The 17,309-nt window shown below is 41.7% G+C and overlaps 1 protein-coding gene and 1 pseudogene across 5 annotated transcripts in view; one reads left to right on the top strand and one right to left on the bottom strand.

The window, feature by feature from the left end:
* The window catches only part of LOC144781595 (uncharacterized), a 483,894-nt gene that overhangs the window by 218,005 nt on the left and 248,580 nt on the right, over positions 1-17,309 (top strand). For all 5 annotated transcript variants that reach the window (XM_078660513.1, XM_078660514.1, XM_078660512.1 and 2 more), the window contains exon 5: positions 11,452-11,549. In XM_078660513.1, coding sequence (XP_078516639.1) covers positions 11,452-11,549 — 98 coding nt within the window. The remainder of the gene's footprint in view (positions 1-11,451; positions 11,550-17,309) is intronic.
* Positions 7,879-8,998, bottom strand: LOC144782558 (protein B4-like; annotated as a pseudogene).

The following is a 17,309-nucleotide window of genomic DNA, read 5'->3' as shown; positions in this document are numbered from 1 at the left end:
TTTTCTTCTTCCCCTGAAAACGAAAACTTTTTTGGAATTCCAAAATATTTACTTTTTTTGGGCACTCGTCCTCTGCTTAAAGTAGAACTATTCTTAGAGAACAGAGCTTCTATTATTAGGAACTCTAGAGACAATATTTTACCTCAGCCTCTAGCATATTTACAAATAATTGTATTTATATGTGATGAAGTGGTCTCACACTTTTTCTTCTGTATTAAGAGCCATTTCATGTGTTATTTTCGCAAATCATTCATGCTGATATAAAATATGCATCCTTTTTGAATGATTACACTGCTTGAATGCATACAGTACCTATACTCATTTTCGTGTATTTCGAATACGCCATTTTTCAAATGCAAATTTTTTTATTTTGGGGTGGTTCGGTATACACATGCACTATTAGTTATGTTTACTATTGCTTAGGTTAGTAAATATGGACATGAATTCGTGGAGTGGGTGTAGTGTGTTTATCTAGGGTCCTGTATCGATACTCCTATTTCTGACCCTTGCCCAGTTATAAATCCCTAATATCCATACAACGGCACAGAAACCCGTTTCATAAATTAGTCATCGCGCATGCTGTCTCATTAAGCAAGCACTATTCCTCCAGCCCCCTAGAAAGCACATCGAGTTCTTAAACAAATCCAAGCCTCGAGCAACCTGGGAAATCCCCGCCTGCCATGTTTTGATTTAGTCCAAAAACTCCTGTAAAGCACTGCAAGAACGCTCAGTTCTTAGTGACATCTTTATTGACGTCTTATGTCCATCCTTACGTCAAACCCAGCACCTCTCAGGTATAAATATACCAACGCTGCCCTAAGCAGAGACACGGTGGTGATGAACCTGGAGCAGTGACTACTTGCCGGAGAGCCCAGCTGATGCGAGAGCCCACGGACGCTGCCCCTCCCCTTTTGACGCGCTGAGGAAGACGCTGTCTTTTCTCTTGCCGAGAAATCCAGCCTCCAGCGTTTCCAGCCCACCTTCGCGGGTGACTGGGATGCCGAGTCCTGAGAAAGAGATACCAGACCTCCAGCCTTCTAAATCCCAGGTACTGAACTGACTAAACCCTTATAGAGAATTCTTGAGTCAGATTCTTGGCAAAACAAACTTAACTTAAACTGCTACTTACTTACGTACTCCCTCCCATGTATTAGGCTTAGGTCAGGTACACCGGGGTAGGCGTAGTTAGAAGCACCAGTTGAGTACGATTAGTCAATATATATATATGTATGTATATCTTTTATCCATTTTAAAGTATCATATGGCTAAGAAACCATATCAATGCTTTTACAGTATTATTTTATGATCCTGCAATTGTAGCGATTCATTTCTCTTGTATGAGAACAGAGACTGATCAATAAATAACACCTTTTATTGAACACGCCCGTCTCTCCTTTTCTCTGCAATCTGGTGAAACTAAGTATGCACGTATTGACTGAGTAAAATAGCTGTCTTTTGTTTTCACACGACTCTAGAGATACACTCTTGATCAGGGAGAGCAAAGTTGTCATGTTCTATGGTTGTCAGAAACTAAATCCCTTCTTGTCTATCCAGGGAGGGTTAAACTCCTCCTCGCTTATTCGAGAAAGTTTCTAGTGAACTCTGAGCTAGCTGGCACATAAAACTTAAGTCTAATATCGTCAGTAAAAGACCTAGTTAACCTCAGTCCTACGTCTACACTACTGAAGATATTATTCCAATGCGCAGAGCCTATTGGGAATATAGGAACTACACTACAGTACCTTCACAAAGATGGCTGTATGGCATTACAACGCGGGCTTTTACCACGCGTGCCATTACAACGCTGTTTTTACAACGCAAGTCGTTACAACGACGTGCGCTGTAAGCGCTGGATAGTGGAATAGTTTAATTTTCTATTCCAACTCCAGCCCACGTTACAGTAAGGAAGGTGTTGGAATAGAAAATTAAACTATTCCCTATCCAACAGCGCCCTCCAGCGCAAGTCGTTGTAACGACTTGCGTTGTAATAGCAGCGTTGCAATGGTAGCGCGTGGTAATACCCGCGTTGTAAAGGCTGTTCCCCCACAAAGATGCGTGGTTAGATAGGTTGCAAACAAACCAGTATCTTACAGCCCGGCTCTTGAGTTTCTTCTCTGAACCTATCAGTTGAGTGAATGGAGATTCTGAAGAATGACAGTAACTCCACTAGAACATGATACTCCCTGAAATTGAAGCGGTTTTATTGTGTGGTGCCTCAGCATTTTTTATCTATTTCAATTTCAGGATGAAATGATTGCATCTTATCTTTTAGATTTAGTGCAAAAGCTGAATTTCAGTACTCTTATGAAAGGGTGAATCTTGCGGTCACATCCTATAGAAAATCTTGAATAGTATCTACCTTTTTTAAGATCCCTATGTATAGTGCCGTATATCAGTGACAAGGCAATGAAGGGCTTCTTGGTGACAAAATGCTGGGCCTCTCTCTTTGGTAGTCCTGTGTAGTACAGTGTGGGTTTGTAGCGTGTCAAATGTGTGAATACGTTTTATGTTGTGTGAGGTTCACATTGGTACGCCAGTTGCTTTGCTTTGCTTAAACATGACATTTAGCAGATAGATGTAAGAGAAACAGCATGATTTCTGGGTAATTTAACATGCTTACCATAATTGTGCAATTGGGTAGGAAACTATCCCAGTGTTTGAGCTTCTTTGGTAGGGTGCCGTTTGTAATCTGGTCTGAGTAAGAAGTGTTGGATATTGTTTATGAGATACACCAATCCTCTATGCGCTTCACTGCAAGCACAGAGAAGGACCAAACTACTGGGAGATGCACCTCCCTAATCTGTACAAGCATAATATGAGTCTGTGGGGTCCACTCAAGAGTGGTAGAAGTGCAACCCACTGGAACATGCAGCTTCCAACTATCACACCAATATTATTCATTAAGGTACTCTCAGAAGCTTTGGAAATGCTGGCGACTAAATGATACAACTTCCAAATAGACACTAGTTTGTCTATGAGCGACACCCGTGGGCAACAAACATACATCTTCATAGAAGTAACAGCTTTCCAAACCGTCACGTATGTTGTGAGTTTGTGGGAGTCTTCCCAGGAGTGGTGTAAGATGTAATCCCCCTGAAGGTACTGGTTCTCAAAGCCACCAAGTGTGATGGAAGTCTTAGGGTTCCATCTAGGAGTGGCAATGGTGAAACCCACCAGAAGATGCAGCTTTGAAAACTAGCAAGTGTAAAATGTAATCTATGAGGTTCACCTAGCAATGGCAAGAGGCAACCCACTAAAAGGCCAACTTCTCATCCCGAAGAAGAGTAATAAGAGGGACCACCCATGAGCAGTTAAGGTGATAATCACAGGTGGGTGCAACGCATGAGGAACCCAATCGGTGAATTATGAGTTAATGGGGGGTCCATCCAGCATCTGCAAAGGAACAAGCTGGCAGAAGGCACTGCTTCCCAAAAATCACCAATTAAGTTGAGTTTAAGGGGTCGACCCACTGTCCTTTGCACAGGAAGCGATAACTGCTGATAAACAGTGGGACTAGATAAAGAAATGTTTTGTTTCTTATGCTATCATTGCTAGAAGGAAACCCATTTCCAAGCAACTGTTTCTCTAGATGGATTCTTGCCTGCCATCCGAAAGTTTAAAGGACACTGACAATATTTCTGAGCAGATATTCAGTTCCAGGTAAACAAACATCTCATGATCTGTTTTGAAATACACAGCTATCACAAATGAGTAAAGCAGACATTTGGAAGCTTATATATTCATTCTTCAAATATTACTCATTTCATTTGATGCAAGAACTGTTTCCAAATTGTGTTGAGCATGCCTCAAAACTATTTTCAGTTAAACAAAGCACCTCACTTTGAAGTGTAGTTTGATTCTGTCTAGTATATTTAAAGTGTATGAATCTGTAAGGGGTCGTCACACTGGAGAAGGTAATGATGCGCACAGAATGACAGTACTCTTACATACAAATTCTATAATCTGATCACAACTAATGGGTGCCATTTTATGTAGTAGAAGGGTCATAAACTGCTTCTCGTTGATATAAATAAAACCATGCACAATCCACCATGTATTGTATGAGGCAAGGGGTATGCTGCCTCTCCTTGTTCTTTTGTAGCTTGCCCACTTTCACCATTTACCCTTGCTGCTTTGGCCATTGTGCACTTGGACCCAATACTATTTTGCTCAGTTATTCCTTCTAGATAGCATAGTTTGATACTTTTCCCATTTTGAGCTATTGCTCTTTTTTTTGCTTTCCTATGCAACTTCTCCCCAACATTGGCTGTGGGAACATGTTGGGGGCTAAGGTAAAGAAGAGGACAAGGTAGGTCCATGCCTTAGGTTGTCTGCTAGTAGCTGTTGGAGACTGAAGGCATGTGTTTTACTGCACATAGCTATCACTTTTACTAGTATGTGAAAGGTCAAGTACTGCCTGTATCGGATTGAAATCAGGGCCCTGGGGAATGGAGGCCACAGTTCAGTTGCCTAGTTGCCAGAACCTGTAGAGAACAACTGAGTAGATGTTATGAGTACTTTTATAGCACACTAGCAGCCATGAGGGAGCCCTGGAAGCTTGGAGGAACTGCACGTGGTTGTTTAGGTCGGCAGGGCCTGTGTTGTGCTTTGTAGGTGTGAGTGAGAAACTGTGCATGGCTATGTATTGGGAACCAATGAAGTTCCCTTAGATGTGGTGTGGCATGAGCTCGGCACTAGAAGTTGCCGACAACTGAGCTTTTTCTCTGTTTGATGCTATATTCATGTGTTGGCGGTTTACTTTCATTTTGTTCTCTTTTAAGAAGGAGAATGTGAAGGGTCTTGGGTAAAAAAGTTGCCACCTCTGTTCCCATCGCTGGGAAAATTTGTTTCAAGGTGAAATGTGCTCCAAACATAGCAATTGGCCCTCCTTGTCAACAAGGTCCCTGTTGCATAAGTTTTTGGAAGAGGGCCTTAAAAGGAGTGTGTGTGGGGCTACCATTTTCAAAACAGGCAAAGCCAACTTGATCGTAGACGGGCCACCATTTTGTACAGGGCACACTGGGTCAAAATGGATCTCGCCATTCACTCAATAAATATAATCAACACGATGACACAAACACACCACACATACATGATGAAGTCTTTATAATATCTCATAAATGATTAAGGAAAGGAACTGCAGATAATGACACTGGACTACTTGTAAACAGATAGATCCATTAGGTAGTTCCCCACTATCCGTTACTGCATAATGTGGGCTGAGGCAAGTAGTAGGAAGCAACCAACTGAGAGTGAAGGTTCGCTGTGGGTGTTCCATCATTACAGCACAGATCAGGTGATTCACTATAACTGAACACGAGGAATTTGTTATGTTCACCTGAGGAAACACAGGGTAAGCTTGAAATAAATAGACAGCAGCCAGATCTGTTAGATATTTCACAATACATAACATTTTATATATGCCTTCTGCTAATTTCAGTACAGGGTTTGAACCTATTGATATGTTTTCCTGAGTCTACACGTATTGTTGCATCAACGTGAGTGCACCATGTTGCTCTTTGGTGTGACCAATTCTGGTCGATTGTGAAATATGCAAACCCAGTCTTCACCAAAAGAAGCTTGTCAGCCTTCCTGGTCCTTTTCCGAAAGGAACAGTCTCGCCCCAACTGCTGGGCCAGGTCCTTTCCAGGCAGGAACATAAGCAACCTCAGATTGGTTTCGGCCTACTTTTGTCTTGTCAGTGAGGTATAGCTTGAGTCCTGTGGCACAGTAAGCACTTGATCCAAGTCCGGGCATTGCACGTTGGGTTTATACTGCAACCAACAACAAGGCAATGGAAGAAGTGCTTAAATTAACCTCAGCCACTGGTGATTGCTCGATGTAGCCTTCTAGTTTGTCCACCTTTTTTCATGTAATGCCACTCTGGACAGAATTAAAGTTTATGTAAATCAGTTGTGATCCTTTTCCAATAGAAACAGTCCAGCCCAAATTGCCAGGCCAGGCCCCCTCCAACTGGAATACATACAACCCCAGCAGACCAGTTTTGGTCCACTTAGGCCTTGTCACTGAGGTATAGCTAATGTCCTTTGGCACAGTGAGCACAGGACTCATGACTGAGCATACCCTTTGCACTTAACGCATCTACTGCAATTAAAAACAAGGAGGACGGAATTGTGGCCCAGAGTACTTTCCAGTGCCTGAAATTATTTCAAGTATTCCAACCATCACATTGGCAGCATCTGTAGACTCGCTACCCTGTTTGGGACTTATGGTGCTGTGCTGTCCCACTCTGTCCTTAAGCCAGAGGCAGAGCCTGAGGTAGAGGCTTATTGTATACTTGTGTTATAAGTCGGCTTCGTATGAGTTTCTGATACACCTTCTGTCCCTACTGCTCTGTGCATTTCAATCCATTCGGCTCCGTATCAGAGTCTGGAATGACGATGGGGGGCATCACTACTGGTCATCGGTGGCTTCAGGGGTGTTAAGACTGGAGCAGGCTGGTCGAGGATGCTCGGCTGATGCCGTTCCAGATCCATCAATGGGTCCCTGGGGCCCGACTGGTGCTGAGGGCGAACCTGCAGGCGGAAGACCAGTACGGGTCCCTCCCAGACCCGTGAAGCCCGAGGGTGTTCCAGAAAGGTAGGGCAACCTGAAGATGAGGTGCATAGCTGTATAAAATTATTTCAGTTTGGCAAGGGTTGCTCCAGCTCCCGAAAACTCTGGAAGTTATCGTGAGCTGGAGAAAACTCTGGAAGTCACAGAGATGGCCCAGGTGCAGGCTCCACCACAGAGCTAGGCCTTGAGTGCGGACAGTCCCGTGACTCATCCAAAGACTTGCACTGCAAAGTAGAAGACCTCTTTGACTTTTTTTTATTGTGGGACTTAACCAACTTTCCTGATGACTTGTAGTGGGACGATAGTCGCCGGGTACGACTTCATGAACGATCTCTGGTCCTTCCTCATGATCAAGAACTGAAGCATTACGGAGTAGTTCGACGTCGGACGACAAGGAGCTTGAGTGACCACTCCCTCAGTGCCTTGGAATGCATGGTGTGGCAATCCTTACATGTCTTGGCATCGTGGTCCTGCCCAAGGCACCAGAGGCAAACCAAGTCTGGGTCTGTCACTGACTACTGCCGGTGACATGCGCTGCATGATTTAATACCTGCCTTTCTGCTGGACATCCTACACACCAGGAAACAAAGTCTCAAAAATTCTTTGACAAAATGTCGAAAAAAGGTTGATCAAACTGACCGGCTGACATCAGCTCTGGGATGGCACCTATATAGGCACCGCACTAGTCACTTCGGCACGGATAATGTCACATGAAACTGAATGCCACCTACTGGCATGCAGGGGTACTGCTCACCAAAGGTTTCCAGATCCAATTTGACACCTGAGGAATATTCTAAGGTAAGTAATCTGCATCAAGAAGTCTCTACCAGATAAGGTGGCACCGAAGGTAAGTTACATGTTCAATAATAATATCTGATGGATTCTTTTAACTGCAGGTTCCTCACCTTTTGAATTCCCCCTGCCCCAAAGCTGGATATGGAACTTTTCCGGCAGTTGCTCTTGCATGCAGACAGGTGGCCCCAGGGGATTACGTGGCAGCAGCACACCAACTGTGGAAATACCGGCATTGAGCCGCATATAGGTTCCATCACTGTCCACTCACATCAGTGCCTTTCTTTCTGCGACCTTCAACACAAATCTGGAGTGGAACCTTTGGTCGGTGTGGAACTGACCCTCACATTTTCTTCTTTGGCAAAGTGCTATAAAAAAAATCTCCCCCAAAGACCACAGGTGTCAAACCTTATGGTGATTGTAGGACACACTATGTCAGTCAGAACTGTTATTGAATAGTAAAAATAATTTGCATTATAGTAAGTTAAAATAACCAACAGGGTTTCATAACTATTTCTTGCCAAGCTTGGCGGTAGGTTTGGCAGAGTCCTTATCTGTGTTATCTTTGCTTGTGGGTGCAGCCTTTGCTGCCTGCTTTCCCTCCTTTTGACTGGTCTTTTCCTTGGTTGCCCCTTTGGTAGCCACCTTCTCATTCTCGCTTTGGGCACCTGTTCTCCATTTGGGTCACTGTTCTCAGATACCTTCTTCAGAGTTTTTGGTCTGGCTGGCGCCAGCTTGAACCTTCCTGTGGCTCCATTCGCTGTAGAGTTGGTCGGCCTGATCAGAAGGCCCTGCTTCAGGCCCTTCCCCAGCGCTCGCCTCAGTAGTACCCGGAGCCGCTCGGAGTCCACAGACGAGTAGGTGGTGAGGATGGAAGGCATCGTAGCACCTTTGCGGTCGGTGTTCTTCCTCAGGGCTTCCAGTACCATGCTCAAGGTTGAAGGGTGAAGAGGGGCATCTGTTGCTTTTGGTATTTTGAGGGCTTTATCCTTCACCTCGCCAGCTGCTTTAGTAGCTACTGCCTTCGAAGAGTCGAGCTGGTGCCGACAGACAGGTTGTAGAAGTGTATTGATTCTTTTGGTAAAAGGGTGTTGTCCTCTGTCGGTTTGGTATTGAGGTCCCTGGACATGGTATGTCTGCTAGGATGCTATATGCATGTCCTCTGTGATGTGACCAGTCAGCTCATGTTGCCATTTCAGAAGAATTTTCAGGAATGCCTTTTCACAGACTATCCATGATGATTATGATGCAGCTAAGTATATGTTGAGAGGCAGTCTGGATACCACAGGTTGCGTAGGTCATGCTATGCGCACTAGTGTTGTGATCTGATGTAACACATGGATTAGCGCCCCGTAATTCTCTGGTGATGTGTCGGCTTAACTTTAGGATATGCTCTCTTAAAGGTGCTGAAAATTCAGATGGTACTTATGAGGCCTTACTTTTCACCAGAAGCAACCCTCCCAGCCTGTGCAGCCCCCACGCAGCTCTTTTGGGGTTCCACAGGATGTGGAGGCAGCAGAGGCCGACCGAGGGGAAAGCACATTGTCAGGAACAATCATACGGACTGCCTGCTATGTCTTAAGGGTGATCAAGGCCGCAAACATACTTCTTTCCCCTCATTCTTATACATTCCGGTATAACACCCAGGTGCACCGATGCTGGGCGCTTCTCTTTCTACTATCGCTCAGCATTCGACAGTACATGCCACTTCATTAATTGATACTGTTCCCGGTAACATACAGGTGCGTTTATTGTTGGTAACAATGCAACAATTTTTATTAACAAGGAAGAACGCTATATCATGAGGTACTACTTTGTCGCGCTTACACTCAGAATACTGTCACTGTTCATATACTTCAGCCTTGAAAAAAGTCTCTGTGACGAAACATATGTCGGCTGCCTGTCTTTATTGGATATTACATCCCTGATGCAAGAAATGTGAATACCTGTGGAAAAAATAAATCGGGACAAATCCAGCTGTGATCTTGCAATGCTTATTTACTGGCTATACTTCATGAGTGTTGGACTTCTCTATGTGCCTCGGAATTTTTCTGCTCACTAGTCTGCCGAACTGGGGGTTTCTCCGGTTCTGGCTATCTCACCCGAGGTAGCAGGGTGTTTACACCAGGAGAGCACAAACTTTAATTTTGTGTTATGGTTTGGTACATTTGTTTCCCTAGATTTGTGTACTGCTTAGGATGTGCGAACATTGTGACATAGCCATCATTACCTTCTGTACTGCTTCATAGTACTGTAGTTCTGCTCCTCGGATTGCCTTCACATCATTATACCGTTACGAGCACCAAATTAGGTCCAATTAGCATCACGCACTGACCTAGGACCAACCTAGTACTGCCCACATTGTGAGGCCGTCTTATCCTTACTACTATGTAAAGTAACCCCGAATGTGAAGACACTATTCAAGCTGACCACGATTCCTCATTTAAACTAACCCGATGTTTCAGGGTCCATGCGAGTTGTTGGCAATCCGGTCTTGTTCACGCTAGCCCTTGCAACACGGGCTACATTGCAGTAAATCACAGGCTATTGTTTTCAGGCACTTTACCTGACAGTCCTGATGATGATCCTATATCTTTCTGTAAAGGATCGAAACGCCGTTGACACAGTTGTCAACCTTATACACAGTGATTTGTATATATATATATATATATATATAATTTGTGTAAAGGTGACCTTCCCCTAATTGTCGTTTCTCTATTTATGTAGGAAACATCATTTACAACGAAGTCTTTTCCACGCATGACGTTTTCAACGATCCACTTACCCCGCAAACGTCTCTTCAACGCGGGTGCCTTCCACGACCGTCTTTACCACGCAAGTGGTATTCCTTTTGGTCGTCCTGCTTGTAAATTCTGCGTGGCCTTGGGGGGTTGGGGGGGTCTCCCCCCATAAAAAAATAAAAAATAAACGAGCAGGCTACATACATTAAAAAAACGCACTACAGTGTCATTTAAAAGTAAAAGAAAAGAGCCGCAGCAAAGACGTGGCGTGTACGTCATAATTGTAGTCCTTTTTTAGTTTTGGTAGACATGTTTTGACGCATATTTCCATGGTGGATGGAAGTAAGAGCTGCTGAACGTAATGTTTTTTAAATGCGATGTTAGAACTTGCGTTCTAAAAAGCTGCGTGGTAAAGCCACTTGCGAAGTAAAATTCGTGTGGTAATGCCATGCGGAGTATTTGTATTCGTGGTAAAGTCATATATTCTATTTATGTATTGCTTTATGGAAACAACCACAAACGGCCTGAGACTTTTACTTTGTTTGTTTGTTTGATATGTGGGTTCACGGATACAGGCTTGTATCTCACTGTTATTTGACTCACGTTTATGTTTAATTTCAACCATTTTGCATATTAAAATCGCCCTTGTCCGGCTGGATATGGGCTAAAATATAGTACTGATTGAGGCTATATTCATTGTATATATTTTCTGTACTAAATCAGGTACCACTATCTCTTGTAATAAGTTAGTTCCTAAGGTACCTGACCGATCCAATTTGGGTTCCCTTGTTTCATATACACACTAATTATTTTTAGGCATACTCATAAATACTTATTTTATTTACCTCGGAAAGGAAAAATGAGTTCCTATTCTTATTGAAACCTCTGACCTTCGGCCAGCAACCATATGTTTGCAGCAAGCACTTTACCTCTCCGCACTACCTGCCAGCGCATCAGATTGCTCCACTGTATTATTCAGCCACTTTTGTCTATACCAGTGCTGTTCTTTTTATTTAATTTATTTTTATTTAGAGAGTTTTATATAGCGCGAACGTGACCCTTGGGTATCAGAGCGCTTCACAGATACATATACATGGTATTGGGGTATACTTCGCATCAACATTGCCATACAGTGATATACTCTGATATATTCATGTTCTTCCTTTATTCTCCATTATCACCTCTTCTTACCCCCCTCATTATAAACTTACCCATTACTCATCCCTCCTTTACTTTTAAGTTCCAGCTTGCAACTCATTCCCTTTTCTCTGCCCCCTTTGGAAAAATAATTATAATTAGTTTTTTATGTGTCGTAATACCTTCTTTTGACTGGTTCTTTTAGATATTAATGTGACATCCCAGAACCGGATGAGAGACATCATCAACACCACAGAACAATCCACTGGGGTCATCAGAAGCCCTTCACCTCCATGCTTTCGGGTGGGTATGAGAACCCCTTTAACGCTGCCCATTGAATTCTATCTCACTAATTTCTATCTGTAGTAATTTTATTTCTGGTTCTCCTTTTGGTTTCCTGCCACTTTTCCTTCTATTTTTGCACCTGTTTCTCCTGCCATATACCTGACTCTGGTCTCCTTCTTTTGCTGTTATTCATGGTTCTCCTTACCATCTGCAATCTATATTTATTCCTCTGTTACTCTTATTCCAGGTTTTCCTTCCTACTTTATTCTCTTATTCTCTTTAGAGCTTAGTTTTCTGGGCTTTCTCTCTTTTTGTTATTTATGTCATATTGATTTATTTATGTGAGAGAAACCCTATGTGACATACTTTACACACCTGTCTTGTAAGCCTTGGGTGCAGAACTTTGACTCAATTTCCAGAGCTTCTTAACCCTCTGTGAAGACCCGCAATAATACTGATTTTAGTAGCTTATGCCCCTAGCCCCTGATATTTCATATATAGAACTTGATCCTTTGGTATTGTTAGATTTCTGTTAAGTTCGTTTTGAGAAGTTGTTCCTCATTTATGATTGATTATCATATGGGCTGTAATATGTACTGAGTTTGAATGTGTTGAGTCTCAGGCCTAGGTGGCACTGGCCTATCCTCATGCTGAGAAATTTATCCTTCACTAGTATTGATATTTACATTTTTACACCACATTCCAAAATGAAAAAACTGTTAGCGTTAGTCTTCTTTTTGTAACTTTACTTACACAATATTGATCTTGACCTAACATCACAGAACATGGCTTCAGACATGGTATCGCACATTGATTCAATGTTACATTTTCAGCATCTTTTCTAAGGTCTCAATATGACAGTTCTGGTTCTTTCACGTGAACCCACTGTTACAGACCATGGATAAGATAGTCAACAATGTTTCTGCCTTGCATTTGGTATATAGCGCCATTATGCAGGACAACAATTATTATCAAACAGCTTAAAAAGAATGTCACAATCAGTCTATTTAGGCTTCTTAACAAAACAGTGTTTTAAGTACTATTATCTTGAGCCATGTCCCCCTTCAATTTGAGGTTTTTGGTGCTAGCCTGCTGTGCACAACTACAGTTTTGCAAGTTAAATTCTAACAAGAGCCATGACCACAACTCTTACGAATATGTTTTTTTTTAATTCAATTTTTCTTATCCCCTTCGCTGCGGGGGTTATTCCCCCGCTGTGCTGGAGGGGAGGGGGTGCGCACAGCGCCCGCATGCGCATGACGAGCTGAGCTCGTCATGAGCTACGGCGCTCCGGTGCTCATGACGAGCTGAGCTCGTCACAGGTGCATTGGCTCCCGTGGAACGCTCAGCACAGCGGAGCAATTCTCCCCGCACCTGAGCATTCCACGGCTCAAGATGAGCTGAGCTCGTCATGAGCACCGGAGCGCTGTGGCTCATGACGAGCTCAGCTCGTCATGAGCACCGAAGGTGTTAAACCAGAAGTTATTTCCTTCTCAGAGATTCCAATAGCTGTTTCTGATATGAATCCACAACTAATTCTAAAATGGGCATTGTACTTATGCTGCATCGGTATTTCAGAAAATACCTTTATTAATTTCCAAACCTCACAGCAATCTTTAATCACTCCTAGTTCTGCTAAATGTTGAGTGGAATTTGCAATCATACCAGTTTCGCATACCGTGTACAACTCTCAACTCAGGCCAGTTGCTTGTGGGTAGGGAAGGAGGTGAGGAAGGTCACTCATTAACTCCAAATTACTATATTTTGTATAATGCAGACTGCTTCCAGGCTTTATGATAAATAATCCATTGTAGGTACAGGGGTCTCTCATATGGATTGTGTGCGATGATGCCCCTGGCCTCCACAAGAACAAATGTGTGCTTGCACAAAATGATAAACACAGACAGTTTCAGGTGACCTTAGTAGCTGCTAGACACTTTTAGAGCAAATGATCATGTTAGGGTGGAGACTTTGTTGCATCAAGCGTTTTCAATTGGAGATTGTTGGTGAGGCACAACTGTCTTAGTTTGCATGATACTAATAATTTGTTTGTTACATACAGCTAGATTCATCAAGCCGAAAGCGGCTCGCAAAGGGCCAGACTCTGAGAATCTGGCCCTTTGCGAGTGCAATTTTTGCATTTGGGATTCATCATCCCAAATGCAAAAATCGCTAATTGCGAAATCGCATATTTGCAAGGAATTGCATTTAAGGAATCTCTATTTGAGATTCCTTAAATGCAATTCATCAACCATTTTCAATTTGCGAATTCGCAATTTCTAGCGAAAACTCAGAAAAATGCACTTTAGTGCATTTTTCTGAGTGGTATGTTACACACACACACATGCCCTTTGGACATGTGTGTGCGCAACATCTGGCTACATTTGCTTTTCAGGGGTGCTACAGGGTGTCCTTTGCTAGTTTAGGTGAGATTAATCTCATCTAGTTGCGCACTGTTCACCACGTGTTATCCAACACTTTAAATCATAATCAATATTAATACAATAACAAAATTGAACTTCAGTTATTTAATTCATATACTGATTCATTCATAATCATCACAATGTTATAACCAAGTACAATCCAAATTCAATTGAACACATTATCTTGTAGTACTCAATGTTCTAAAGAAAACCAACATTTTAAGTTCATGTTATAACCACACAAATTTCATAGCACTTAATTTTCATATTCATGCCCAATGCATTTCGGCACTACATTGTGCCTTCATCAGAGACAACAGATCGCAACAGTGCGTTACATTACGCTAGTTTCCACCCGAGACGATTGGTAGAGAATTTACCTCTCTCTCAATTTATTCGTATCAAAAGGATCTGTTCACAGACAACTACAAGTGAGGCCAATATTGAGAAGTTTGTTCAAAGATACAAAGAACGTGGATATCCAGATCATATTGTCCAACGGAGCAGAGAGCGAGTCAGAGATATGAATAGAAGCACATTGTTGCAACAAAGATCTAAAACTACCCAGGATAGAATGGTATTTGTGACGAAGTTCACCACAGCATCACCAAAGATCAAACAGATTATCAACCAGAGATGGGAACTACTCTCCACAGAGGCAGATTTTAATGGGATATTTGCTCAACCACCAATGCATGCATACAAGAGAGGACCCAACATCAGACAAATTTTGAAGGGCAGAGAAAAAGAAGATCAACACATTGATTACAGAGGAACAACCCGGTGTCTGAACTGTGTGAATTGTAATAATATAACCACTGGGAATACTTTTTCTCATCCTACTACTGGCAAAACTATTAAATTGAGACACAGCAGTGATTGCAATACTCAAAACATAATCTATGGGATTAAATGCCCATGTGGCAAGTTGTAATTAGGAAAGACAGAGCGCAAGCTCAAAACCAGACTCAATGAGCATAAGAGTAGGATACGCAACCAGAATTTATCATCACCTTTGGCTACCCACTGGAAAGAGTCAAGTCATACGATTTCCCAATTACGATGTTTTATCATTGAGAAGGTAGTGATTAAATCAGGAGTTGATAATAGACTTCGTCTTCTTCAACGTGAATTATATTGGATTAAATGTTTGCAAACAATGCAGCCTAAGGGATTAAATGAGAGATATGACCTTTCATGTTACCTGTAGGGCTCTAGATATGGGACGTTTATGAACATTTATGTACATCTATGCTGTCGAAATGATTGACACACTCTTTAACACTTAAGGTTCATTTGAGATGTGGTATGTACATTCTTTCATTTTGTCTTGAATTTCTCAGGTTTACTCTAGACTTCACGATGTGATACACTAGTCTCAGTCAGTATTGTTAACATAGCCATTATGAATGTGCCAGATTTATTTTGCACGTATATATTTTGAATGATTGTCACTCTGTATAATGTCTACACAATATCACATCTATCAGCCTGTATTACTGTTTGACATAACACATAAAATGTTTAGGTATTTATAACGGGAGGTTAATAAGTTGGTAATGATGACATTAGTATATGTGAATTATTTGAATATGTGTTTCTTGAATACACTGGTACATCCACATATACAGACACTAATCACCTAATTATATTGGGCCAACAGTTAAACAATCATAACATTTCATTATTATTTGAGTTTACCCAGGGTGAAACCATCACGTCTAATTCGTGCATCATGAATTGCAATAGTGAGCATAAGAGATATCTCCTAGGACGTTGCGTATGGAACATAACACTTTTCCTTTTTTATAACACTCGAGTTTAGACATTGACGCGCATCAACACAATACTTATTCCAGACTTAGCGTCAGAAGATTACGTATTTACTATTCATTGAATTAGTATTTGGCCATTATCGTTCAGGATATAAGATAAAATATTCTGCTTTAATCAGTATGGCTATGATGCCCATATATCCTGAATATGTCACTTTTTTAAAATGGCGCGTTAGGTTACCTCTAGGATCGGAACGTTTTTTCGTTTAGTCCGTTTTTAGTGTTGCTCAAGGAAACACGCTATGACGCGGTTTAGACCAGCAATGGCGCGGGACGTTTGATCCAGAGCACTCGATTGCAAGTAGGAGAACGCGGGTTTCACTCAACTGTTTAGAATAGTGGCGACGTTATCTACAGGTAATGGGCTTTTCATTTTTTAGCGCGATACTCGTTCATACATGTTTGAACAATTTTGAGCATTCTCGCTTAAAAAACACCTCGTTTTTGATGATTTAGGACAGGAAACAGTACTCTTCTCATTTTCTAGCGCGATACTCGCTCACACATGTTTGAACAATTTTTGCGCATTCCCGCTTAATAAACAATTCGTTTTTTTGATTCAGGACAGGAAACAGTACTCTTAAGGTACGTGACTTTGGAAATGGCTGAAATATATCTTAAACTGGGAGTTTTTCTATCCAGTGTTTAATACCATATCATATACTTATAGATCGGAACATCCCACACAGATCAGGTAGGACCTTTTGCTCATGTTATTCTTTGTCATCATTTGGCGAGTGATTAAAAAGTATTACGTGAATGTTCACGAACCAAATGTTTGGACTGTCAATTGTTTTCGCAGGGTACCAAGTCCCAGATATACTTAGGTAAGCGGTCCCCTTATTTATCCATCTCAGATGGTTTATAAAGTCTCATTCTTCCATTTATCGCTGGTCTTTAATGTATTTTTCCAGTTCACTGAACAGACTTACTTCCATTAGAGGTATGAAGAAACATCTCTTTAATATATATACCCCCATGACACATGATTAACATTACACACTCACTTGTTCCATTGTTTCTATTTTTACAGATCAGCCCCTGATGAAGGCACAATGTAGTGCCGAAATGCATTTGGCATGAATATGAAAATTAAGTGCTATGAAATTTGTGTGGTTATAACATGAACTTAAAATGTTGGTTTTCTTTAGAACATTGAGTACTACAAGATAATGTGTTCAATTGAATTTGGATTGTACTTGGTTATAACATTGTGATGATTATGAATGAATCAGTATATGAATTAAATAACTGAAGTTAAATTTGTTTATTGTATTAATATTGATTATGATTTAAAGTGTTGGATAACACGTGGTGAACAGTGCGCAACTAGATGAGATTAATCTCACCTAAACTAGCATTTGAAATATACGGGTCTGACACACCTGATTAGTTGCAGCACAGATTGAATAGGGTGAATATTTAGTTTAAAACGGAGTGCTCCCCACAAACCCTTTAAACTTTACAGGGTGTCCTTTGGACACCCCTGGCACCCTTGAAATCGCATCCTTATTTGCGAT

This window comes from Lissotriton helveticus, chromosome 9 (assembly GCF_964261635.1).
Source record: "Lissotriton helveticus chromosome 9, aLisHel1.1, whole genome shotgun sequence".
Classification (NCBI taxonomy): domain Eukaryota; kingdom Metazoa; phylum Chordata; class Amphibia; order Caudata; family Salamandridae; genus Lissotriton; species Lissotriton helveticus.
Note: the sequence above shows the minus strand (reverse complement) of the source record. Positions and strands in the feature narration are given on the sequence as shown.